The 25,103-nt window shown below is 48.9% G+C and overlaps 1 protein-coding gene across 5 annotated transcripts; it reads right to left on the minus strand.

The window, feature by feature from the left end:
• Positions 1–5,770: 5,770 nt before the first annotated feature.
• On the minus strand, positions 5,771–22,922 carry LOC115641328 (histone H3.3). Of its 5 annotated transcripts, none has more exons than XM_030544385.1 (6): positions 22,775–22,922; positions 19,743–19,767; positions 19,164–19,217; positions 8,434–8,589; positions 7,323–7,476; positions 5,771–6,461 (listed from the first exon to the last, which is right to left on the minus strand). In XM_030544385.1, exons 4-6 carry the CDS (start codon positions 8,559–8,561, stop codon positions 6,333–6,335), a joined length of 411 nt encoding a protein of 136 aa, XP_030400245.1. In that variant the 5' UTR covers positions 8,562–8,589; positions 19,164–19,217; positions 19,743–19,767; positions 22,775–22,922; the 3' UTR covers positions 5,771–6,332. The 5 variants fall into 5 exon arrangements, 1 of the variants encoding a protein (XP_030400245.1); XR_003998056.1 differs by lacking the exons at positions 5,771–6,461; positions 7,323–7,476; positions 8,434–8,589 and adding exons at positions 14,525–15,310; positions 16,551–16,670; positions 18,148–18,248 and having other exon boundaries at positions 22,775–22,910; XR_003998054.1 differs by lacking the exons at positions 5,771–6,461; positions 7,323–7,476; positions 8,434–8,589 and adding exons at positions 14,525–15,310; positions 16,551–16,670; positions 18,148–18,222 and having other exon boundaries at positions 22,775–22,900.
• Positions 22,923–25,103: the final 2,181 nt, after the last annotated feature.

The raw sequence follows: 25,103 nt of genomic DNA on the forward strand, positions 1-25,103 counted from the left end.
CAAATTCTGCCCTGGGGTCAAAGGCCAGACCTGAGCAGTAGCCACATGGCAGAGCAGCCCTAATTAAAAGACTGACTTCCTAACCTCAAATGGCGCAGTGCACCTCCAGCCACTTCAGAATCATTTGCAGAGTGTGGGAGGGGAGGGGGAGGAAGGCAGAGAGAAGGAACACAAACAAATCGCAGCCAAATTAAAGGTGAAGAGTCCCTAGGGAGAAAGCCATGTCCTTCTTGGATAGGCCAATGTTTCCCAGCCCGTTAGCTTCCTGAAGCCCTGCCTGCATTCACTTTTAGCCACCAGTGTAGTCTGCTGCAAACATCAAGTGTGTTTCTCATCTGCATTATGGCAGCACCTAGCATCTCCAACCAAGAGTGGGGCCGTCATGACAGGCGCTGTACCGACAGAGAGCGAGAGGCAGGCCCTGACCGGAAGAGCTACAGGCAAAAGAGCCAGGACCGAGGAAAAAAAAAGAGAGATTATTTATCTCCATTTTACAGACAGCAGAACCGAGGCCTACAGAGATGAAGGTCACACGGGGAGCCAAGAATAGCGCCCAGGAGTCCTGACTACCAGTGCTGGTCTAACCACTAGATAACACTCCTTCCCCACAGTCAGGAGTCCAGGGGCCTTCGCTCTTGCTAACCACTAGACCCCACTCTCCCCCAGAGCTTGAAATAGTGGCTGGCTTCCCAAGTCCTGGCTCTAACCACTAGACACCCCCCCCAAGCTCGGAATAGTGGCTGGCTTCCCCAGTCTCGGGTCTAACCACTAGATCACCCTTCCCCCTACAGACTGGTGTTGAGCAACTTTGCCGTCTTTTTTAACAAGCCATTTGGACAGAACAGGACACAGAGCAGCTCCCATTACCGTCATTCAGTCCAAAGAGCCTGGTAACTCTCAGGACATCACCCGGAAAGGGAAGGCAAAGGATCCACTTTAGGGTTGGTCGCTTGAAGAATTTCCAACCCAAGGACGTGAGATCTTCCAAAGCTCCTTTCCCACCGGAGATATTTAAACCTGGTTCCAACAGCAAACAGTTGACAGTGAACAGTTTGGTTTAGAGTCGAGGATACACTTCTTAGCTAACACACCACTGCCCTCCTCCGATCACTAGGCCTCTTTACAAGGGGACTAGAAATTATGCCTGTCAGATTATGTTCCAGAGATTCAAGACACTGGTTTCATTTGCCAGCAGTGAAATTTCTATCAAGGGTCTCCAGAACCCAGTGTGTCTTTAACTCTCCTTCTTCGAAACGATCCTCTCTTGGTGCAAACACACATGATTTGTTCTGTACATTTCGGAATCTGAAACTCCTTTGGGTGTGTGTGGGGGGAGAGGGAGAAACAAAATCTGTTCCCAACGGACGCAAGTGATGTCCATAAATTTGCAATTCTTTTGCAGAAATTAATAGCATCTGAATATTGGTAGCACCTAAAAACATCAGAGCAAGGCCCCATTGCTCCAGGTGTGGCATAGACAGAGTGAGAGACAGTCCCTGCCCCCAAAGAGCTTGCAATCTGAATCAGTGCCTCTCAGCTTTGTCCAGGCCATGACCCTCTTCTGCATACAGGGACCCCTCCCCAATCGCATGTAGCAGCATGGTAAGGGTTGGGATCCCCTCACAGAACAAGGAAATCTCGAATAGGAGCAGAGAGGTTAATTTACCTCTACATTTGGCCCTGGTGTGACCGCTGCGGGAATCCTGTGTCCAGTTCCGGTGCTCACAATTCAGGAAAGAGGTTGATAAATTGGAGGGTCCAGAGAAGAGCCACAAGCGTCGTTAAAGGAGTGGAACGCATGCCTGATAGTGATAAACAGGTTGAGCTTCTGGAGGCTAACTTATCAAAGAGAAGGTGAAGGAGTAATTTGATCCCAGGGTGTAAGTACCTAAAGAGGGAACAAGATTTTGATACCAGAGGGTCTGCAATCTAGCAGACAAAGGTCTAGCAAGAGCCAGTGGCTGGAAACTGAAGCTGGAGTCAAGGCGCTACATTTTTAACAGTCGGGGGATTACTGCCTGGAAGAACCTAGCACGGGTCACAGTGGACTCCCCGTTACCGGAAACATTTAAAACAAGATTGGATCTTTTTGTAAAAGATGGGCTCTAATCCAACCATAGCAATTGGATCTGAAACCAGAATTCATGCTGGGAAGGCTTACGACCGATGGTACACAGCAGGTCAGACTAAACCATCAGTGGCGTGTCTGGTTTCATAATCTGGGAAGTGCCCTGGAGGTGCTGATATTTCTGAGACATTAAATGACTAGGGAACTGAGGTGGTTCTAATCCCACAGTTGCTCCAGCAGGCCAGGGGCAGGGCTCAGGATTAGAACTTGAGTCTCTCAGTTCCGAGTCTCCTGGTCTGTTCTCCTGCTAGCTCCCAAGAGTCTGCTGTCGGCCTAGCCAGGCCTCCAGCTGCCTCCTTAACTCACCCCCGTCTGTCCTAAGCACATCAGACCAGCCAGTGCTCTCCCATCCCATTCAGCAGGGGGACATATTTGTTATAGGGGGCTGGTGCTCCACATTCCTCCCTTTTAAGGGAAGAATATAATTAGTTCCTTTAACAATATTTATCCAGGAGGGCTGTTTGGGCCTTAACACATTACTCTGCTCACTGGCCTGGCTGAATTTGACAAGACAGATCACTGCACACACAAAGCCCTAGGTCCTCACTGGGCTGGGAAGGAGGATACTGATTATACAAAGCTAACAACAGTGGGACAAGTCAAATATCCTGCCAGGTGTTTTAGCAGTTCACAGTAAGCAGACCCAGGGGGTTGAATGTGCCTGGGTATGTTAGAAAGGAAATCTCACCTGACATTCACTGCCCCCTGCTGGGGTGTCTGTGTACTACAGCCCTCTGATGGCTAGAATGAGAACTTCCCAGCTGTGGGCCCTATCTGACTAACTGTGACTGGGAATTTCCTTTAGATCCAGGCCCAGGCTTTCGGAGGAGGGGGTCTAGGTTCATTAACTTTTGTGTTCTGATCTCAGAGTCCTGACCCGCTGCCGGCTCCGCCTAAAGAGCACGTTCTTTGTCAGGGGCTTCCCGCTCAGCCCAGATCCTAAGGCAGAGTGGAAAGGACCTGGTTAGATGGTCTGGCAGGAGGCTGAGGGATAAGTGCTGATTTCCTAACAGTGCTGTGCATTTCTTTTGGACAAGGCTGTTTATTAATAATAAATACCTGGCTGTTGAATAGCATTGTCACCTGGGCTCGCAAAGTGCTCTAACCAAGCTGGGCCTACCCCCTCTCTAGGGTAGGCACTTTTATCCTCATCTTACAAAGGGCCCTAGGGAGGGGATGCAAATTGCTGAAGGACACAGAATGAGTCAGGGGCCAGCTCAGGACTATAAATCAGAAAATCCACTGTGATTCCCTGCTTAACCTGTACCTCACACGCCCCTCCCAGAGCAGGGACTGGGACCCAGGAGTCCTGCCTCCCCATCTCCTGCTCTAATCAGTAGTCAATATCCGCAGAGCAGGTAATAGAACCGCTAGCATCCTGAGTCCCAGCCCTCTGCTCTAACCACTGGCCCGCATTGCCTCCCTGTAAGATATAGAGATATTAAAAGCTTTGCAAACAAGAAAAAAAAAAAAAACCACCACAGCAAACTCGACACACTTGTCCTTTTTAAGCAAAGGGGACTGCACATCCTCAAAGGCCCATCTGCCTCTGCTACCCCAGAGAAAATAAAGCAGCCCTGACACACCACCACTGTAATCCCACTTAAGGTGGCTAAAACAGGGCTTTCGCTCTGCCACTGTCTCTAAATTTAATGCAAACTTGTCAAGTGCAATCAAGTCAGCGCTGCAGGGTAATCCGAGCTCAGCCCCTTAGCACCTGCACCGTGGTGATTTGACAGACCAGATGTACCAAGGGATGGAAGGTTCCCTCCACGCCCCAGCTGAAAGGGAGCAAGTGGGAGCAGTGAGGCTGGAAATGCACAAGACACAGGTCAGAGCTGAAGCAGAAATCTTGGGCCTGAATGGATGCTACCTTGCAGTTATTTACCCTACCGCAAAGTGAATGAAAAGCACTTACAGCAGAATGCAAGTATTTGACATCCACTTTGCCAAGGAACTGGATTGTGCTTGGCTTGCCACTTCCAGGCAGCGGACAGCAGGTCCGGACTCCTGGGTTCTCTCTCTCGCTCTGCCACTGACGCCCATCTCTCTGTACCCCTCTTTAAAACCAGGGACTGTAATACAGATCTGCCTCCCAGGCCCACCGCCAGGCGTAAACTTATTAGCATTTGTAAGAGAAGAGATACTTGAAAACCATAAATAAAGCTATGGATGTTCCAACTTTTTCCTGGCAGTGTTTTACCCTTGATAGGTTTCCTATTCAGCTTATGATGCTTTCAGATACAGACCCACCCACCACGGTAATTTTGCGGTTGAGTTTTCCGAGACATTAAGCAAGTGGGCACTGACTGGCAGCAGCAATCCAAAACTGCGTGTGGGAGTAAAGTGCTTTTTTAATGGTGCCTTATGGAGTCAGACACTAAGACACCAAAGCAAATCCTACGGAGGACAGAATGCCTACGCAAAAAGTAGGTCAGTGCAAAAAAACCCCACCAACTCAACCCACAAAAAGCCTTTCCCTCTGCGCTTATCGCAAGAGGCACGCTGCTCTTTTCAGAAGGGCAGTATGTGTTAAAGGCAAAGAGACACTGCTCCAAGCAGAACAAACCCTCTTGGAAAACAAGTACGAAATATCCAGTTGGGTGGCTAAGGGCATTTCAAGGAAGGACAGATGGGAAATTCCAGACACTTCAACAGCAGAAATGAGCTGGAAACATGCAGTGGCCCCAATTCTGATCTAGGCTATACCATTGTCGTACGGCTGAAGTCACTGTCATGTACAACGAAGGGCAGAATTTGACTCGGTGAGTTTAAGTAGGGCCTCGTTGCGTGCCATCAGAGTTCTCCGGGGCAGGAATAGCATGCAGTGAAATTAAGAGATCGTCAGTACTTGAAATGCAACAGCAGAAGAGCTGTAAAACTTCAGCGTAGACATTACCTATGCGGACAGGAGGGAGTCTCCTATGAACATAGGTAATCCACCCCCCATCCAACACCCAGAGCAAAGGACAGCCAGGCCTACATGAAACATGACCGCTGAAATAGTGGAGGCGTTTAAACGTACACTGCAATTCTAAATCACCATCTTCTCCAAGGGCTGTTAAAATGAGGGCTTATCTATCAGCGTTCAATAACCCCTGCACTTACCGGTTAGATGGCACCCTTCAAAGCAAGGAGCCCAAAGCATTTCAGAAACATTAGCTAAGCGGCACAGAGTTACCAGTGAGGAGATAAACAGATAGTTTTGCTGTGCCAAAGGTCATGACAAGTCAGCCCAAGAATGCAGGAGTCCTGAGGCCCTGCCTTCTATATCCCACTGCATGAAGTAAACACTACGACGGGAAAAGGGAGGGTGGGTGGGGGTTCTTTCCTCTGTATCCTGAAGCCAAATTGCAGGATATGGTGTCACATCAACTGGATAGGCTGTCTCTTAGCTGGAGCAGGGACCCGGGATTCCAGACTCCTGGGTGTTATTTTTGGTTCTGCCACTGGCTTGCTGTGATTTTGGGCCAGTCACTTACAACAGACTAATGCTCCCAGAAGGACTTGGAGATCCTTAAAGGATTTACAGAACTTTGGATATCGTGTCAGCACAAGGTAAGTTGCTTTGATTTACTGAAGGGCACGACATACACATCAATCCTAGTGCGACAGCAAATACAAGATTAAGGAAGCAAAAAGGTTATTGTTCAACATTTATTTCTTTTTTTTGTTCCCACCACAAGGTGAAGAAACCTGATACTTACAAAGGTCCAAGTCACATTTCACAAGACAGATGGAAATAAGAAAACAAGTTTAAATATCATGCCCATTCTAAATACAAAGGAAAAAAAGAAATCAAATAATGAAAAATATATAGTGTAGCGTGATCTTTTGCAGATATCTTTTTACAAACCGAAGACCAAAAGCTCCTTATGTTATTCCTAAATCTACTTAAGTTTTGTATATAAAACCAGATATTTCAAAAATGTTTCCCCCTTGTTTTATTTTTTTTTTTGCAATTCTGAAAAAAAGTTTACAAAAACAAAACAAAAAAAATCAAAGTCTTGTAAATTTCTCAATTTGTTTTTTGCTTGTACATTATGAACAATCCGATTCAACTCTCCTGATCGCTTACATCCTACTAAGATAGCTTATAACATCTCCCGGTGTCCTAGCCACTACAAACAGGAGTAGGAAAAAAACAAACAAACCTAGAGTCTACTCTAATACACTGTGTGAGCGGATATCGGCTGCCAATGAGTTAAGCCCGCTCGCCGCGGATACGACGTGCCAGCTGGATGTCTTTTGGCATAATGGTGACTCTTTTGGCGTGGATTGCACACAAGTTGGTGTCTTCAAAGAGACCCACGAGATAAGCCTCACTGGCTTCCTACCAAGGAAAAACCACAACAGAAGTAACAGCTCGATTTGTTTCGCAACAGTCTCTTTAGGAAGCATCAAAATGCTCCCATCGTACTGAGGGCCAGATTCTTCCTGCTGCTCCCTGCTGTCTATTTGGTCGTTTATTCTGATGTCTAAAGAGGGGAGGGGGGGGGCCTGAGTGCTCTTGAAAAACTGGCCCTACATGCTTAGCACCTACCCAACTGCGTGTGCCTCAAGGGCTTCCCAATTGTCAGTTGAACCCCATTTGGCAGGTAAGGAAAACAATTCAGTGCCCCCAAATTTGCGCCCCACCCATCTACACTAGTGACCAGCATAGTGTCAAACGTGGCAGCTCTTTCTAACACTATGTGCTCAACACCCCCACACCAGTGGCTTTGAAACGTGGATGCTTTCCCCTGCCACGAGTGAGTGGATGAAGAGCATAGTCATAATAAGCAGTTACATTTCCGCAGCACCTTTCATCCCCATGGAACTCTAAGCACTTTAGGGGGCACTTATTGACAGAGCAGCTGAGCACTGCAGCAGCCATTGATGTTAGTCTCTCTCCTCTGCCTGTACACACACACCACTGGGATGCAGTCGCCTCTCAGGGCGAAAGCGGTAATCTGTGGACATCAACGGGGAATTCAGATTCTACATTCTGAAGCCAGAGGCTCTGAGCAGCAGAGGTATGTTCTGCAGCTCACTCTCAAGATGAGCACGTGCCTCCATCTTTAATTTCTATAGATTTGATGACTGCAAAGCAGGTTGGGCTCACTCTTTGGAAGGTACTTCCCAACTGTCTGGGGGCAAGTTAGATAGGTTTCATTCTGTCTGCCCAGCAGGGAAGAGGGACAAAGTTGCCTACCTGCAGGGCTCCGATGGCCGCACTCTGGAACCGCAGATCCGTCTTGAAGTCCTGAGCGATTTCACGGACCAGACGCTGGAACGGGAGTTTGCGAATCAGCAGCTCAGTAGATTTTTGGTACCGCCGGATCTCTCGAAGGGCCACAGTGCCAGGCCTGGAAGAGATTGCAAAGACATAACCTAAAGGGCTCAGAATTTAACTCCCATGCTCCCAGCTACACTCAGACATCAGAGTGCCAAGGACTGCAGACAGAACTCCCTTCTCTGTAAGTGTCTCAGGCGTACCCAAGAGGAGTGTGTGTGTGTGTCTGTCTCTCTCTCTCTCTCTCTCACACACACACACACACCTTGTCCTGCCACAGTCTCTGGGGACAAAGAGGACTCCCTGGTTGTTAAGCTGGCCTATTTCACTGGTGTTAATTTCACAAACTTTCCTTTAAAAAACAAAACGCAGTATTGAAAGGGGATCAACAAAGTTGACAGCCCCTAATATTAGACCACAGGTACGTCTCAAGCTTTTTAAGAACTTTAGCAGCTCCTTCCAAACAAGGACTGAAACAACGATGAAATCTCAACCTTTGCGCAGGTGCCCTATCAAACATGGGTTGCTGAGCTCGCTACAAGCGCCTTTGTATGCATGTGTTTGTCCCTTCTGTTTCAATAAGCCAGCCGAGAGGATAATATTTTATAAAACTATTCACTATAAATAATTATTTATTATTTGTAATTACAGTAGCCACTCAGAACCCTGATCTCAGTCGAGACCTCTTTGGGCTCAGACCCATACATACCCATCGTGAGAGGCTGTCCCTCCTCTGAAGAGCTTACATGCTAAGCAGATCAGCCTGGCAAAGGATGGGGGGAAACCAAGGCACAGAGAAGGGAAGCAACTTCCCCAAGGTCACACCAGCAGATCAGTGGCATAACTGGCAGAAAGAACTCCAGCTCAGGAGTCTGAATCCCTGACTACTAGCCCATCCTCCCTCGCACATTGTACATAAGAATTAAGGCTATGATATATACCCCTTTTTTTTTTCCTTACAATGGCAAACTGCAGAACTCCCCTTGACGTCTCTCATGCACCCCAGAAGAGAAAGCGTGACTCCAAGTACCTGTAACGATGAGGTTTCTTCACTCCCCCAGTGGAGGGTGCACTTTTCCTGGCTGCTTTGGTGGCCAGTTGCTTCCGGGGGGCTTTCCCACCAGTGGACTTACGAGCGGTCTGCTTGGTACGGGCCATTCTGGATGGTCTTCAGTGCAGAAGAAATCTGCTAAAAAGAAAAAGAGGGGAAGGGGAAAAAATCAGTTTAACCTTTTCAAGGACAGCTTGACCTGGTGTCGCGTCGCATCACTCCCTGTGTGACCTACAAGTCACTAAGCCAATGTGGTTCCCTACGTAAAATGGAGCTAGTCACATGGCCCTGTCTTCCCAGGGTGTTGGGAGGAGGAATATATTGATGACTGAGATTCTGAGATGCTATGGTAACCCTAGAGGTCGCCATATAAATGTTTAGGAACATTTCTGGCACTATATTGGGAGGGGGCGGGGGGGAGAAATAGTACCAGAAAATCCCTGAAAAGCTTTTGCTAATTCCACAATTGCTCACTCCAAATTACTTCGTTTATAACTAGAGTGTCACAGACAAACCTGTGTTTTGTTTCTGCTGTAATATAAAATGATCATTTCAGTCAGTAATCTGATTTGCCCAGCATGGAAGAGGAGGAGAAGTGTCTTCCCAGCTCTGGAGGAGGATGGGGTCTAAGGGTTAGAACTAGGAGCCAGGACTCCTGGGTTCTATTCCCAGCATGGGAAGGCAGCAGGATCCAGTGATTACATTAGGAAGTGGGTCTGGGAGCCAGGACTGCTCCTGGGTTCTAGTCCCAGGTCTGGCAAACAACCAGGGGCTAGTGCATTAAGGTGGGAGGGATTTACAGTCAGGATTCTTGGGTTCTTTTCCTCTCCTTCATCTGCAGTTGCCAGTTTTTGCACAGACCCACAGGTGACATTTCCCAACAGTAAGAAAAAGTCACTGATTTCCCCCCTGAGGCTCCCCGCCGATCAGTGGCACCAGTTGCAGGGAGGAAGGAACCTGCTGCCCCCATCGCTCAGAAACGGGGCAGGGAGACATGTCGGGCTGGGGAAGTGAAGGCAGCAGAGGGAGCCAGCTGGGAATGGCCTGAGTGAGTCTGGAAAAGGGATCGTTGTGTGCAGGGTCATCCTGGCTGGCAGCGAACATGCAGTGTGGGGGAAAGGTTACAAAAAGCAAGGAGGGGCCATCAGCCCTTCATGGAGCGGAGGCTGCTCTGGGACCGAAACGAGCGATATCCCTGAAAAGGAGAGATCTGGCCTCAGAGCTGGCTCGGTGCCACGTGAGACCCCGCCGAGGTGCCAGTTCTACACCAGCGCCATCTCGATGGCCACCAGGCCGAAGCCCCTACCATTGTGGCAACCAGGCGCCATGGCAATGGCGCCAAGGACAATAGCAACCCCACGCCAAATTGCACCATGGCATCCCGCCTCCATGGCCAATATGGCAGACCTTATAGAGCCACCAGAGTCTGCTTTAAAGAGAACCCAGGAGTCCTAGCTCCCAGTCCCCACCCCAGTTTGCCCTCTTTAGCCACATAAAGTGTTTAAAAAAAAGACTACATCTTCCAGAAGCCTTTGCGCCACGGCTGGGCTTCATTGGCTAACTAGAGTCAGGTGACCTTCCCCAGGCTAACTGAAGCTTTCTCCCGATTGGCCAGCATCGCCAGCCAGCAGGTATGTAACCTGACAAGAGAGAGGGGTAGAGCCGCGAAGCCTCCTCGATGATTGACGCGGCTCATGACCAATCGACCTCGGGGCTGCCTCAGGGGCCTCCAGCCAATCAGCGCGGCCACCATGCTCTCGCACCGCCCGACCAATGAGCTGCAGGATACAGACGGAAGGCGGGACTTACGTGGTAGAAGGGGCTCCTCAGACGATCTCGGTTTCTACTCACCCCCCTTTTTTCGAACGAGGGGGAAGCCCGGGTACAGGGGTGTCTCGCGCCTCCTTGTTACCTGTGTGTCTGGCTCGCGCCCCTCACTGCAGCGACCGTTGGAGCCGTTGGGAGTCCCGCGCCGCGCTCGCGCTGCTCTCACTCCCTTCCCGCCTTTCCCGCCAGCCCCAGCAGAAAATGGCGGGTTCCCCGGCTGGGCTATTTAACCGTCATGCAATGGGGCAGAGGGGAGGGGAGGGGAGGTCAGCTGAGGTGAACCAGGCTCTGTGGGCGCCATCTTGTGAGCGCCACCCAGGCTGGCCCTGCTCCCACCCCAGGCACAGGGCTGGCAGTGAGGAGCCTTCCTTTAACCACACACCCTACTGCATTTAATGCCCCTTGCATGAGTTACATTAAGACCTCCCTCTAGTCAGGCTAAACCCTTGGCAAGTGTCATGCCAAACCCTTGGCGTGTGTCATGCCAACCTTGCCTGTGTTTAACATGTAAAATCTCTGGCACAAAGTCACGCCAATTGCTCCCCCCGCCACATGGATCACACCAAACTGTGCCTACATGTAACACGCCAAAGCTCTGGAATGCATCATGCCAACCTTGCCTACATGTAACACAGTAAACTTATGTTACAAGTCATGCCAAGCGCCCCCCCAGCATGCATCTTGCCTACATGTAACATGTGAAACCCCTGGCACGTCATACCAAGTGCCTCCCCCATGTGTGTCATGCCAACCTTCCCTACATGTAACATGCCAACCCCTCCCCCCCACATATTCACACCAACCTTTCTAATATATAACATGTCAAGGCCCTTGCAGAAGCTTTGGCAACGCCTTCTCGTGCACATATTATATCAAGCCCTTTGCACTAGCCATATGAACCTCCTCGTATAAGGTGACCATATGTCCCAATTTTATAGGGACAGTACCGATTTGTGGGTCCTTTTCTTATATAGACTCCTATTACCCCCCACTCCCTCCCAATTTTTCACATTTGCTGTCTGGTCACCCTACGTATGACCCATGCCAAATCATGCCAACTAGCCAATACGTCACTATAAAACCCTCACATAAGTCACATCTACCCCCTGCATGAGCCATGACCAGTGAGGTTGACACCCATGTAACGTCAATAGCCTATCACCAGTTACATCAAGTAAGGCTGGTGCAAATTTTACAGTTTTACCTACACCAAGCCACTGTCAATGTTATGCCAGCTTTCCCTATCACAAGTCACATCAACTGGTGCTGATGCCAAAATCACATTATCTGAGTACCTAGACAGCTAGGTGCTTTAGAGAAGATAATTAACTAGTCACTGCCACCCTATTATCTCAGGTAAGAGACCTCCTGTATATGGTACCCTTGGACATGTTTTTAGATAGGACTTCACTTTTCCCATATGCTCGTCTCTCTCTGAGTTGATAGTTTCATTGACTGCTAGCTGGAGAAGTGTCCGCATTGTGACCGTCCCCTCACTGAGGCTCAGTAACAAGGAGCAAAGGGAGAATGGGCTGTGAAGACTGACTTCTCCTCTAACCCTTAGTACTTGTCCCTCCAGGGCTGTGGTGAGGTTGTTCACCCTGCCACTGCCTGGGCTGTACTGGTTCTAGGGCATAAACAGTGCTTTAGGATGCAAGGTTGTCAAGCTGGTACCATTCTTAAGCAACAAGTTAACTATCCAAAAAATACTGCATAGCTGAAGGTCCGTAAACTTTGACACCCAGAGGGGCAACTTGTAGGAAACACAAGAATTGACTTTGGCTCATGGGGAAATCTTCAGTCTTAAGGCCCAATCATGCAGACATGTTTAACTTTGCTGCCATGAGCAGTCCTCTCAACTTCAACTACTAGTTGCTTTAGTGAAGCATGTGCAAAAGGTGTTTGCAAGATGGGAGCCTTAGAAGTATGATCAGAGGAATGTAGGGTTGTAAGGGACCTCAAGAGGTCATATCTAGCCCGCCCACCTGCAATGAAGTAGACTGAATTATACCTAGACCATCCCTGACAGGGATTTGTCCAACCTGTTCTTAAAAACCCTCCAGTGATGGTGACTCCACAACCTCCCTGGGTCACCAGCTCTAGTGCCTAACTATACTTTGCATTAGAAAGTTTGCCCTAGTATCCAATGCGACTCTCCCTTGCTACAAATTAAGCCAATTACTTCTTGTCCTGACCTCAGTGGTTATGAAGAACAATGGATCACTTTCAAAAGATGTTCAACTGTAGATGGTGTGAAACATAAGTAAGCTCTTTGAGGTACAAATATCTCCTACTGTGTGAATGTGAAATGCCCACTGTAACGGGGCCCTGTTCTTGGGCAGCACATCCAGCTAGGCCTCCATTTGCACTTGGATAACCCACAAAGCTCAGCCTACATGAGCAACAAAGCGTGCGACCTTCTTGTAATAATTTCTAAGAAATCACCAGTACAAACTCAATTACAGCAGAGGACGGATGGGAGTGGTTGTATGATCCAGTTTTGCTCAAACTGGACTAAGGCCCACTGTTACTAGACAACTCAAAACTCATTCTGATACCTCATTCTTCAAAGATAGGAGCCCTAAATGCAGAGTCCATCTCTCCCTGAGTGTTTCTACAGTAGCCCAGCACAGTTGGGCATCTGATGCTGCCTGGGCTCCCCAGGGCACTACCCCAATAGAAATAAACCATGAATTCCTAGCTTTGTCCTGCAAGGATATTCAGAAAACCACTACCAGGAAATCGCTAATTTATACTACTTGCATTTATCATTGTGGGCACCAGAGGGCACAGTTGTATGTCTTCACCCTCACCAGAGTTGCTAAAAATCTGTACTAAATGTATATTTAGACAAAGTACTAAATGTAGTTTAATCAATTTTTAATAAAATTGATTTGTCCTTCCATATCATCCCCTCTGACTCTTGGAACATTACAAACACTACTGAAATTTGACCTCAGCTGCTCCTGGGAAGGTAGATATTACAGATGAGGAATGAGAGACAGAGGTGATGTTCCAGTTATGCCAGACTTGCATTGTGACTAGAACCTCTGTTGTTTTAGGCCTGAAACACAAAACCACTGGTTTTCCTTTTAAAACGGAGCATTTGATTGACAATACATCTGAATTAAGACTACCCCCAAGGTGCATTATCTTAAACTATTTTCATATAGGAGACATTGGTGATGTGAGAGAACTTATTTACAGCTAGCTCCATTCTACTAGAAATCTGGGGGCTCTGAGCTAATCCCTAAGCACTACAGAGAGGGTCATGGGTTCCTAGGCTCCACATTAAATCAGGTCAATTGTGGAAGAACAAAAACAGGCTTGTTTGATTAAAGGGTAAAATTATTACAAAAAGCAGCATTTGGAGAGGTAAGGAGAAGGCATCAAGTTGTCATGGCAATAGAAGGTCAGAGCTTTAAATAAGTCTCACCCTATGCACCAGAGACCTCTTACTAGCCTGGTCTCAGAGGATTTACTCCTTTACTAGTTACTTACAAGAGTTGTTTCATAATAGGTACAAATTACAGGGGTAACTTAGGCCAAGCTGCTTTAAAAGATTAATGGAGGTTTATTTTAGCATTAATGAAAATGAGACTAAGAACATATTGGCATAGGGTAGGCATTGTGCACACTGCTCATGTACTTCAGTCCCCATTTACAGCCATCTCTGCTAGTACTTCTCCCACTCTCCATCCCAGCTCTCCCCTGCTCCACAATCTTAATTTGCAGCACCTTACGCTACCATAGCCTGAAGCAGAGAGCAGAAAAAAGTCACAATACAGAATTGGCCGGCAAATGCCACCAGTTTTCCTGTTTCAAAGTTTGGGGGACTGTGGCTCAAAGCCACTGTAACAAGACCCTGGAAGATGTGGCAGGAGGAGAAGTTTGAGGTCACAAAAAGAAAGGTCCTGCCTGCTTTAGAAGTATCCACTGCTTAGCTGGGACATCTTGCTATGAGCCCGACTACTGAGGTTGCAGAGAAGTCTTGAAAGATGAAAGGCCACATCAGGCTTGCTGGAGTGGAGTGTGTGGATGGAAGACGCTCAATAGGTTTGGATATAGGACCTGGAATGCTGCTTTCATGATAGTCACACTGCATTGAAGCATTAGACCACTTGCAGCTTCTTTTGGAGTACTGGTATAGAAGAATTATACCTCATATTGCAAGGGAACAGATTCTGCTTTTGCTGTGTGTTTGGTCAGTCAGCAAGCACTAGAAAGAAGCCACTACACAACCAGTTTATGACTTTCATTATTTTATTTGACAGACACCTTTCTGAAGTGCAACAAAAGTTAATCATACAACAAAGTTAAAAAAACCAGAAAGTTTTGCAACACTAAGTGATTCTTGAAGGAGGAAGTGCATTATCACGATTCAGAAATACCAAGATTTAGAGGTTACATTTTGTGAGCAAAAGCCATTGCCCAGCTGGGACATCTCAATGCAATTTGTCAGGACTGCATCAAGGTTCTGCAGAAGAGGGGAAAACTGTTTCAACAGTTTAAGAAAATGCTGGGATTTTTATAAATCCCGAGTTTTAATTTAAACAGACTGTTGCGTCATTTGTTGAAACATTTTCTCATTTCCCACTCAGTTCCCCCCATACCCGACAATGAGCTGTAATTCCTCTTCCCACACTAATGGGATTCCCAGATGGTGACCATCCCTTACTGGAAGCCTTCATCCCAGCAACCCCAGGCAAAGAGCTTCTTGGTGCGATATCAGCTAAGACAGATTTCTCTGTGAGGTTGAACAGTGAAACTCACTCAGTTACTCAAAGTTAGAGGCTCCTTAATGGCACAGTGATATAACAGGGCACGTTAGAGGGGCCGTTTCAACTCTAGACGGGCATTGCGTACAGATATAAAGCATGCCAAAGCACAGAGCTTGATCCTCATCTGCCTTTGTTCAGACCGGAATCCTGCGCAAAAACTTCTGGGAACGGCCACACGTCAGGGGACATTTCGGCAACTCCTGTCATCAAGCGCTCGGCCAAACTGAACGAAGCAAATGCTCATCAAGCTAGAGGAAGAGAAGGAACGTATACAGTTAAACTAGAATTTTAAAAATAAAAAACTGGACTGAGTGCAAAGAAGGGCTACGAGGATGATCAGGAGTTGGAGAGCCCATCCTACGAGAGGAGATGGAAAGAGCTTGGCTTGTTTAGCCTAGCCAAGTGAAGGCTGAGAGGGGAAAAATCTGATTGCTCTCTCTAAATAGGTCAGGATGTGGTGGGGAAAAACACCAGAAGAGCTACTGAACCTCAAGGACATTACTGGCACAAGAACAAACGGCTACAAGTTGATTGTGAATACATTTAGGCTAGAAATGAGAAAGTTCCTAACCATCAGAGGCATGAGGGTCTGGAACAGCCTCCCAAACTGAGCAGTAAGCGCGAGCTAGTTTGAAGATGGAGACTGATAAATTTAGGTACAGAATTCTGTGCTGGAGCCATCTGACAGCAGATGACTGAAGGCTCAGAAAGGACCTTTCCAGTCTGATGCACCTGAAGCAGCAGCTACTGCTGTTAACCCTGCATGCTGCAATACAGTGTGAGTGTAACAGTGCCCTCTAGTGTTTAAATAAAAGCACTCTAGACAAACCCAACACAACAGCCCACACAGAGGACAAGAGACCTCCTAGAATTAAGGAACAGTCCTCAAGTATGAGTGTGGGGGCAGGGTTGAGGGGTGCATTTTGGGATCTAGCAGACCAGGATGCTAGCCTTGGTTCTGGATTTACAAGCAGGCAAGTCTGCTTTCAGTACCACCTGAACTCACAGCACCTCAGCCCACCAGAACCACGCGCCTTTTCTGACCCCTTTTGCCAAGTTAATTCCATGAGGAGTCTGATTCTTTTTGCCTCCCATTAACGCTCTGCCCTGTTGGTGGTAGCCAGCATAACCAGAGTGGCTGGGAGCTTTAGGATTTGGAGCATTACAACATTTTAACATGGAGCCTTCCCTTGTGTTTCTTGTCTATGTATATAGGCTGGAATGCAGCCACTTCTGGGGTGAAACACAACAGCTGCTCCAGGACTCAGCATACTGCGGTTAGGGGAGGAAGATGAAGTTCTGACCAACCATAACATGGCAAGTCCTTGCTCTTTCGGGTGCCCCATCATATTTATAATACCCGTGCCAAGGGGGATAAAACCTAGGTTAAAGGTCTCCTTCTAAAAAGCCACATGCAGCAAGGCTCCGTTTATCCAAGGAGGAAGGGTTGAGCCAGCGCTACTGGGATAGCCAGACCCACCACCTTACCTGTGCTATGTACAGAGCCGCCGATGCATTCTGCTGTTCCTATCCCAAAGCCAACGCCTCTTTAATGGCTGCCACAATCTTGGCAAGCTTGGTGCCATTATCCACAAATCCATCCCCGTTCTGCCAGAGAGCAGCCAGTTAGCAAGGGGGCAGCTGAATCCACTCTCCCCCTCCGCACCCCCCGGCCAGGCATACCCCATAAGGCTAAAAAGTCAGAGCATGTTTGCCAGAAGCTGGGGATGGGTGACAGGGGATGGATCACTTGGCGATTCCCTGTTCTGTTCATTCCCTCTGGGGCACCTGGCATTGGCCACTGTCGGCCGACAGGAAACTGGGCTGGATGGACCTTTGGTCTGACCCAGTCTGGCTGTTTTAAGGCTTCTTCAGTTCTCCAGGGTGACACAGCCACTGATGGTGTCCAGAGTTATGCCCCCGGAGAGTTCCACTATTTAAGAGCATTCCTCGCAAGACACCTTCTACTTAGGCACTCATATCACTGCCAAGAACCTGTGACAGGACAGCAGCACCAGGACTGGAGGGACAATGCATTGTTTGAAAGGCAGCCTTGGAAAAATCTCACGCGTGGCTCCTCCTTGGCTACAGCAGCGAGCACAGAAAGCTTGTTTCTGCTGCTGGACCTTCCTGGCTCAAAGATCTCAGACAAAATATTATCTTAAAAAAAAAAAAAAAAAAGAGTGGGTGAAGCTTACAGCCCCTTCCCCCGCCAAGAAATATGGGCAAACACAACCCCTTCTAGAAGGTGCCACATACAGGACAGTCCAAGTTCTCAGGGATGCTGCAGGAGCCTGATGGACACAGAACTCAACAGTTCTGCCACCTCAAAGAGACAGTTGACAGTAGAAGTACTTTTAATGTAGGACCGGCTGCTCTAATCTCCCCAGCCCCCAGGACCTGCAGCACCAGCAGCTGCAAGAGCCAACAGCTATTTTAGCATCAATGAAGTTTTCCAAGGAGCTGTATTTTCCTCCTGTGAAGGCTGGCAGCAGTGGCTGCTAATAAGCCATTTCAGTTTGCCACCCTGGAGATCAAGGGTGCAGGTTTCATCCATCACTGAAATGCAGCTCTCTTTGAGGTGGAAAGTGGCAGCTGTTGGAGGGGAAGGGCAGGGAAGAAGAGAATAAAACCACAGCCTGTATCCTACTGCAACTGCAGAGGACGTTTAGGGAGTCAAGAGAAGTTGAACAGGGCAGCGGGTTAACACTTGCATGCCCAGCGAGTGGGCTAGTAGAAGTCAGTGGCCAATGTCTGTTTTAGGTTTCATTTCCAGCAACACTGAAGGAAGGAGTACCAACCCCTGACCCACAGCGACTGCTCCTTAGAAGCCCGCACCAAACTGATCCCTGTTCAGCATGCACATTCTAAGGGGATCATTGAACAGGCTGGTACAGGACTACTGCTCCAGCTTCGATACTGGCCTCTGACTACAGATGTCAGAGCCCAGACAAGGCTCCCAGCCTTGTGCTCACAACTCATCTCTATGAAGTCTTCCTGTCTCATGTACATCACCCGCCTTGGTGACAATCAGCTGAGCAGTTTGGTTAGGAACTAGATGAGAAGGGAGGAAGAGACCACTCACCATTTTTGAATGCACCAGTTTGCCTGCAATTGTCACTTCAAACCATCCTGTGACCTGAGGGGTCCCTTCGCCACTCTAAGCAGAGAAGAGGAGTCAGTCACCTTGAGAATGACAAGCCCCAAGGGTGCCAGGGTTATTTTAAGCAGCAAGCTCTCCCCTTCATGTTAGTTCCGAGTTAGACCAACAGGAGTGCTCCCTACAGGTCTGACCAGAGAGGAGAATACATCTGCAAACAGATGTTATGAACTTGATACAGAAATGATAGGGTGGGATTCTCTGGCCTGGGGGTCATACAAGAGGTCAGACTAGATGATCATAATGGTCCCTTCTCTGGTCTTGGAATCTATTAAGTTAATTTGTATTCTAGAAGCCAGGATCCAATATTGCCCGGTGCTGTACAAACATATCAAAGAATCCCTATCCCAAACTGTTTATAATCTAGAAGAGTATATATAGATTGAGGCGCATAAGGAAATCAGGACACAATACTAGATTGTCCAAACATCTTCAGTCCTGCAAGGACTGTTCTCCTTCCATCCTAATGCCACTCTCCATGCTTCCTTGATCAAGGCTTCCCTTACTTCTACCACACGGTGCACGCTTTATAAGCCAACCAGCAGCAGCCCGGGGTCCGGTCAAAGCTTTCCCCATGGTTATGTTTGTGCCCGTTTGCTCACCTGAGAGGTCTAACAGCTTCCCCTGAAGCATGTGGTCCTGGCCACTTTCAGAGACAAGACACTAGACTAGATGAACCATGGATCGGACAACTATATTCCAGATTTATGCTGGACATGATGTGCTTTTAGTCCGACAGTTCTCAGTCAGGTCTCACCACATGAGGAGGGACTTCTTTAGAGCCTCCTGCATCGCACAGTCCCACTGAGGGCAACAGGAGTTTTGACAGTACAGAACCAGAGCTTTAGAGGACATGGCTATTCCTCGGCAATGCATATTCACTGATTGGGAGTCAGACAGAGACAAAAGCTAAGTGCCCTGGACAGTCCCAGGATACTCACGATCTCCAGCTTGCCTGGGAACTGTTTTTCAAGTTCCTTCTTGAGCTGTTGATACTAGAAAGGAGAGAGAGGAAAGGCAGAACCCAGAGTTAATGCCTGATAGGTCTTCATCAGGACTCGCCCCAGCTGAATCTTGGCTCCACTGTTACTTCACACACCTAAAACAGCTGGCAACAATGCCAGCTAGTGAGCCAAGCCCCACATGGCCTGCTGTGGGTACAGGAGCCCTTTCTAGCCCAACTGCCTGCTTCCCTTCACATCAGTTTTCTCACCAATGCAACTCCATTTGTACCTCATCATGCACAGGTTCAGACAGCCCAGGCTGCCGATTGGGGACCAAAAGGGAAGGAAAAGCTCACGGTCAGGCTGGGACAAAAGGGTTGGGGATGCTTCAGGAGCAGATCCAATGAAGTGCTACAGCCCAACTTTCTCTGGAGGAGAACTTCCTCTCTTTGCAGAAGGCTAGTGACTTGGACCAAGTGCTGGGAACAGGAATGGGGTCCTGGAGCACATCAGTCCAGTTCACCCACCACCGCCAAAGTTATAACTGGAACGGAACCAAGGAATCTGAACGCTTACCTTGGGACGGTAGCCTCAGGCCCCGCTGCAGGGAGACAAAGAAGAGTTATTTCAGCAGCTAAACACTAACCAAATAAGGGACAAAGGCTGAAATTCAAACAGGAGCCGAGCTTCCTTGAAAATCCCACCTGGTCTCCTGCTATTTGAGAAGGGGAACTACATTAGGCTGCAAAATACCATCACCACCTAGCTCTTCTATAGTGCTTTCCATCAGCCAATCTCAAAGTGCCTTGCAAAGGAGCAGCATGTAGCTCCATTTTACGGAAGCGAAAGGAACTTGTCCAAGGTCATCCAAACCAGTTAGTGGCAGAGCTGAGAATCCCAAAACCCTGTCCAGTGCTCTGCCACAAGGCCATGCTGCCTCCAGAAGTGGTGGCCTGTTGTCTTCTCTGTGGGACAAGATGCTAGATGGCAAAATGACCCCCTTTTTGAGGGCATCTCACTGGGTTTTGAGTATCAGTGTTGGTCCACAGAAAATGATAAAGTTACAAATCCCTGGAAGGGTAAAACCCCACTGAAGATGCTGATTGTTGCTAGTTGTTTTCATTAGAACCTTAAGACTGAAGTTGAGCCTTCTTGCCATGGGGTTACTTTCATCGCATTTAGATCACGTCAAGAAACAGCCAACCACTGACTTTATCCGCCCACGCTAATGGCTATTATTTGGAGTAGGGCACGTATGAACTTTGCACTCGCACTTGCTGGTGCTGGGACAAACTGGCCCCATAATCACCCTCTATCAGAGATGCAAGAGAGCAGCTGGCTGCTGAGAAAGAGAGATGTCATACCAGCCCTTCCTGTATCTATTTTAGATGCACAGGCAGCAGAGAAGAGCTCTTCCAGAAGTCATTTTAGTAGGCATGGGAATGTAGGAGGAGGAACAGAAACCTCTTAGAAGATACTGTTACAGAGGGCTTGGCTACACTTGAAACTCCAAAGCGCTGGCGCGGGAGCGCTCCGGCAGCAGTGCTTTGGAGTGCGAGTGTGGTCGTGGCGCCAGCGCTGGGAGAGAGCTCTTCCAGCGCTGCACGTACTCCACCTCCCCGTGGGGATTAGCTTGCAGTGCTGGGAGCCGCGCTCCCAGTGCTGAGGCACTGTTTACACTGGCGCTTTGCAGCGCTGTAACTTGCTGCGCTCAGGGGCGTGTTTTTTTTCCTACACCCGAGCGAGAAAGTTGCATCGCTGTAAAGCGCCAGTGTAGCCAAGGCCAGAGTTGACTAAACTCTAGAGTCACAGCAACTAACTGTGCAGGATAAAACCATTTTATTGGCAAGAAGGTGGGATTTCCACCCTCTTTTTTTCCCCCCTTAGCTCCACCCCAGCTTCAGCAGTCACTTCTCACTGCTGCCCCATGGACGTGGAATAACTCCTCCACTCCCACAGCACACAAGACTTAGCATCGCTCTGGAGATTTCATTACACCAAGATAACCAGAGGATACACAGCTACCATGACTACGCACATTCTGGAAGACAGGTGAAGCAGCAAGAGGGGAGTTAGAAAGTTTAAGTCTATGGAACAAGAAGTGAAGCAGTTCAGGTCTGAGTAGAAGGAGGTGTTGGAGCCGTGCCTGGGGAGGCCAGACCCATAGGTGCATGGAGGGCTGTGGGTCATGCTTGATGGGCATGAGAGTTGTGTATATGGGAGGCCATGGGTTACTCTAGCAGAAGGAGGGACTGCTGAGCAGCACAGAGGCAGCCTGGCAGAGGATTTGCTTAGCAAAGGCTGCAGCAGGTCAGGATTAAGGTGTCTTGCACTAAGCAAGAGAAATGCCGGTCTATTTCGGGGTGGCAATACCAAGCTCAAGCTCTGGCTGACTGAATGTGGGCAGAGGTGGCGTGTTCTGCTGCAAAGTGGCAACAGAAGTGCCAAATATAAACAAGGACTCACCTGACTGCCCAGAGGTGGCATTAGTCCACCTACCATTCAGCCAGCATGTGCTAGGCTGTAAGCAGCTTCATTCACCCTGTGGGATAGAAGTAGCTTAATCCTCTACAACACCCGTGCAGTTGTCTTTTAAAGAACTCTCAGTTTAAGCGCCAAACAGCCAAGTCAGCGGCCCAGTTACCCTCCAACCCAGTCAACTGTTCTCAAGGGGGGTGAAACGGCATCCAGCCAGACCATTCCTGAGAGGGCAGCACAGTGTCACCCCCCCCCCCCCCGCTTTTGTCCTGTGGCCTTCTGGCCAGCAACTACAAGGATTTACCCGAAGGCCTTGACATCAACGGAGAACCTCCCACTGACTTCAGGGGGCTTTGGGTCAGGACCACTAAGCAACTGGGGCAAGGGAAATAAGAGTTATCCAGTCTCGCTGCTTTTAATGGATACTTTGCTAGACCAGCATGTTCCCCGCCCCAGCCTGTGGCGCATTCTCTAAAATACCCTGCCCCACATCAACACAGGGCTGGCGGATTGCGTGCATCTGTGTCACTGCAGGCAAAAATTAACACAGCGGAGAGCTGTGCCAGAAAGTCCCGGTGGGGGAGGCAATACATTTTATGGGACCAACTTCTGCGGGCAAGAGAGTCGAGCCTTCAGAGAAGGCAACCGGCCAACAAAACTTGCAGTGTAACAGCGGCCTAGGGTGACCAGACAGCAAGTGCGGTAAATCGGAGCCTATATAAGAAAAAGCTCCAAATATCGGGACATCAGGTCACCCGACAGCAGCCAAACATTTTATACAGTTTCCATCCACATGTCCCGCATCATTTGTCCTGCCTCGATTTTTGTCTGGGCGAGGCCACTCTTATAATTTGAGCCTTGCCTCCCCCCGCACCCCCGCTTTAAGGCATCTAACACCAGCACGAGAGCTGATTCCTCGGTGCCCCGCCAGGGAGGCCCATCCGTTGAAGCCAGCAAGAGAACAAAGGGGCGGGGGGGGAAATGATCACTCTTTTCTCCTGCCTGGCAAGCCGCCCCTAGCACGCCGGAGCCGCTGTATTAACGAACAGCGACGCACGCGTGTCCTTGCTCTCCCAAGGGGCAGACGGGCCAGGTGCTGGGGCCACGCATGCATCCCCACCCCGGCTTACCAATAAACCACGCGGACTTGGACAGCCATGACTGCTGCTTCTGCAGGAGCTCGGGACACCCTAGCCTGGAACGTTGAAACCTCGGGCGTTCCAATTTAGAACGCTGCAACGCAGCCGGTTTTAACGCCAACGTTCCGACGAGTCCATTGGCAGGAAGCAAAGGGGAGGAGACCATTTACAGCACCTTTGTTCCTCCGCATAGTAAACCTAGTCCCCTTAGCTGTTCCCTCCTCCCCCCAAAATTGGGTTCCATACCACTAGGGTCGTGTTTCGTGGGAAACGGGTCTAGAGCTGATTGCAGCGGTCCGGCAATGACACATAAGACTCCCCCTTTCTCCTTCCCGGCAGTGGTCTCGCCCCAGGCTCTCCTTGTCACTTTCTGCTGACAGGTGTAATTTACAAAGGGGAGGCGGAGAGATTCGTTGGTGTTTCCACTAACGGGCAATTAGTTTAGGAAAGAAGTTTCTCCCCTCCGCTCCCCAGAGCTGGGACTTTGCCCTGAACATACGGACAGAGGTCCAGTCCCATAACGAAAGCGTTGCAGAGAGGAGCCGATCCAATCCAGAGGCTAGGGCATTTCTCTGAAAGGGGGGAAAAGCTTTCCAGGACTTACAGATCCTTAAACTCAAGGTTTCCTAAATGAATTCCCCACGCCACCTGCTCTTTTCCCCACACGGCTATCAACGCAGAAGTTCTGGGCCAGGGCCTGGCACACACAGACCTCCAACCAGTCCTGTGTTTGGCTGGACTGTCCTGCCTTGACCCCACAACCCCCTCTGTCCACTGTGAGGGCAAAGGAATCCTCAGCTGGTTAGAGAAGGCACAACTCTCTCTCCCACCCCCTCCTACCTTCACTGGGAGGAGAGGGCATATCAAGGAGACTAGTATGAGCCCTAGCTGGCCATGACAAGCCAGTGGATTTGAGAACAGCCCTCAGGCTGCTCCACATTACTGGCCGCAGGATCAAGGTGGATGGAAATGTAGCATAAAGTCACCTTTGTCACAAGGCCGGAAGGGACCGCCAGATCAGCTGGTCTGACCTGCTTATCACAGGCCACCAACACCACCTGCCTGCTAAACCCAACGACTGACATTAGTCTCAGGCATGCCAAGTTCATAGCAGAGCCTCTGATTGAACTTTGATCACCAGAGTTCCAGCCCAGTACCTTAACCACAAAATGAGGCTTCTCTCTGTGTCGCATCTTCAATTTGATTGTAGGTTGTCTGGGGCAGGGACCAAGTTTGAGCTCCCAGCATGCTTTTGGGTGCTATACAAATGCTCTGTGGACAGATACAGCTTACCAGACACTAGTGCCAATGCCATTCCTGTCAGAGGGTACTTATATAGCCCATGAGAGTCAGGCACTTAAATACTTTTGAAGATCTGGGCTAAGAAACTTACCCACAGTCACACAGGGAGGCTGTGGCAGAGCAGGGCATTCGTCCCTAATCCCAATTTGCCACCTCTCTGGATATCTGGTAACTCAAAAGCTCATACAAATACTTACAATGAGCAAGATTGCCGGCCTGGATTTGAGCCAACACATTAGTGAAAGGGAGGGTCCAGAGCCTGAGGAAGAGGACAATTGCTGACCTGAATTTGGCATTGCAAGGAGCCAAGAAAGTAGATTTAAAAGCAAAAATCTGCTAGCTGGACCCCTTTCCCCTGCTTCCAGGGTTTGATTTCTGAAAACAGCTGGGCAGCTAAGGCCAGGCCAAGACAGGGGAAGGAATAAGGGGGTGCCGAAAATCAAGTTGGCTCCACCTTTGATCCTGTAGTAAGGGCTTCCTCCCAGGAGGCATGGTGCCCCCTGCCACACTCGGGCACATGGCCCTGTCTCATCCCACCCCATCTGTGCGGCTCTCATCGCTGGCTAACCTGCCTCCCCCACCCTGCCCACTTCATTAGCCAGTTTTCCCTCCATCACAGGCTGCGCTGTCTACTATGGAGGGGCGAGAAAGAACATTTGGCTAAAAACAAGCTGGCTCATATGCTGCTCTCTCCAAAGTGCACCTGGTTTTAGCAAAGTATTTAATTAGCCTCCACAAACTTCTTTTCCTCGCCAGCAGATTACAGGGATCTCAGACCGAGAAGCCCTGGAATGTGATTCCTTCCGAGGACATGCTCAATTGAGACATAATGACATTGTCTTGGTGTGCAAAAGAATAAGAAGAGCTGCTTGTGAACGATTTTGTGACAATACAGATTGGTGACTTTTCTCTGAATGTCACTGGGATTGGCAGTGAAAGTCGCTAGATTTGTCACTGGTCACTTTGTTTGACGCATATTTTCTTGCTAGGCAAACCAAAAAGTTGCTAAATCTAGTGA

The sequence above is a fragment of the Gopherus evgoodei genome, unplaced genomic scaffold (assembly GCF_007399415.2).
Source record: "Gopherus evgoodei ecotype Sinaloan lineage unplaced genomic scaffold, rGopEvg1_v1.p scaffold_34_arrow_ctg1, whole genome shotgun sequence".
NCBI lineage: Eukaryota > Metazoa > Chordata > Testudines > Testudinidae > Gopherus > Gopherus evgoodei.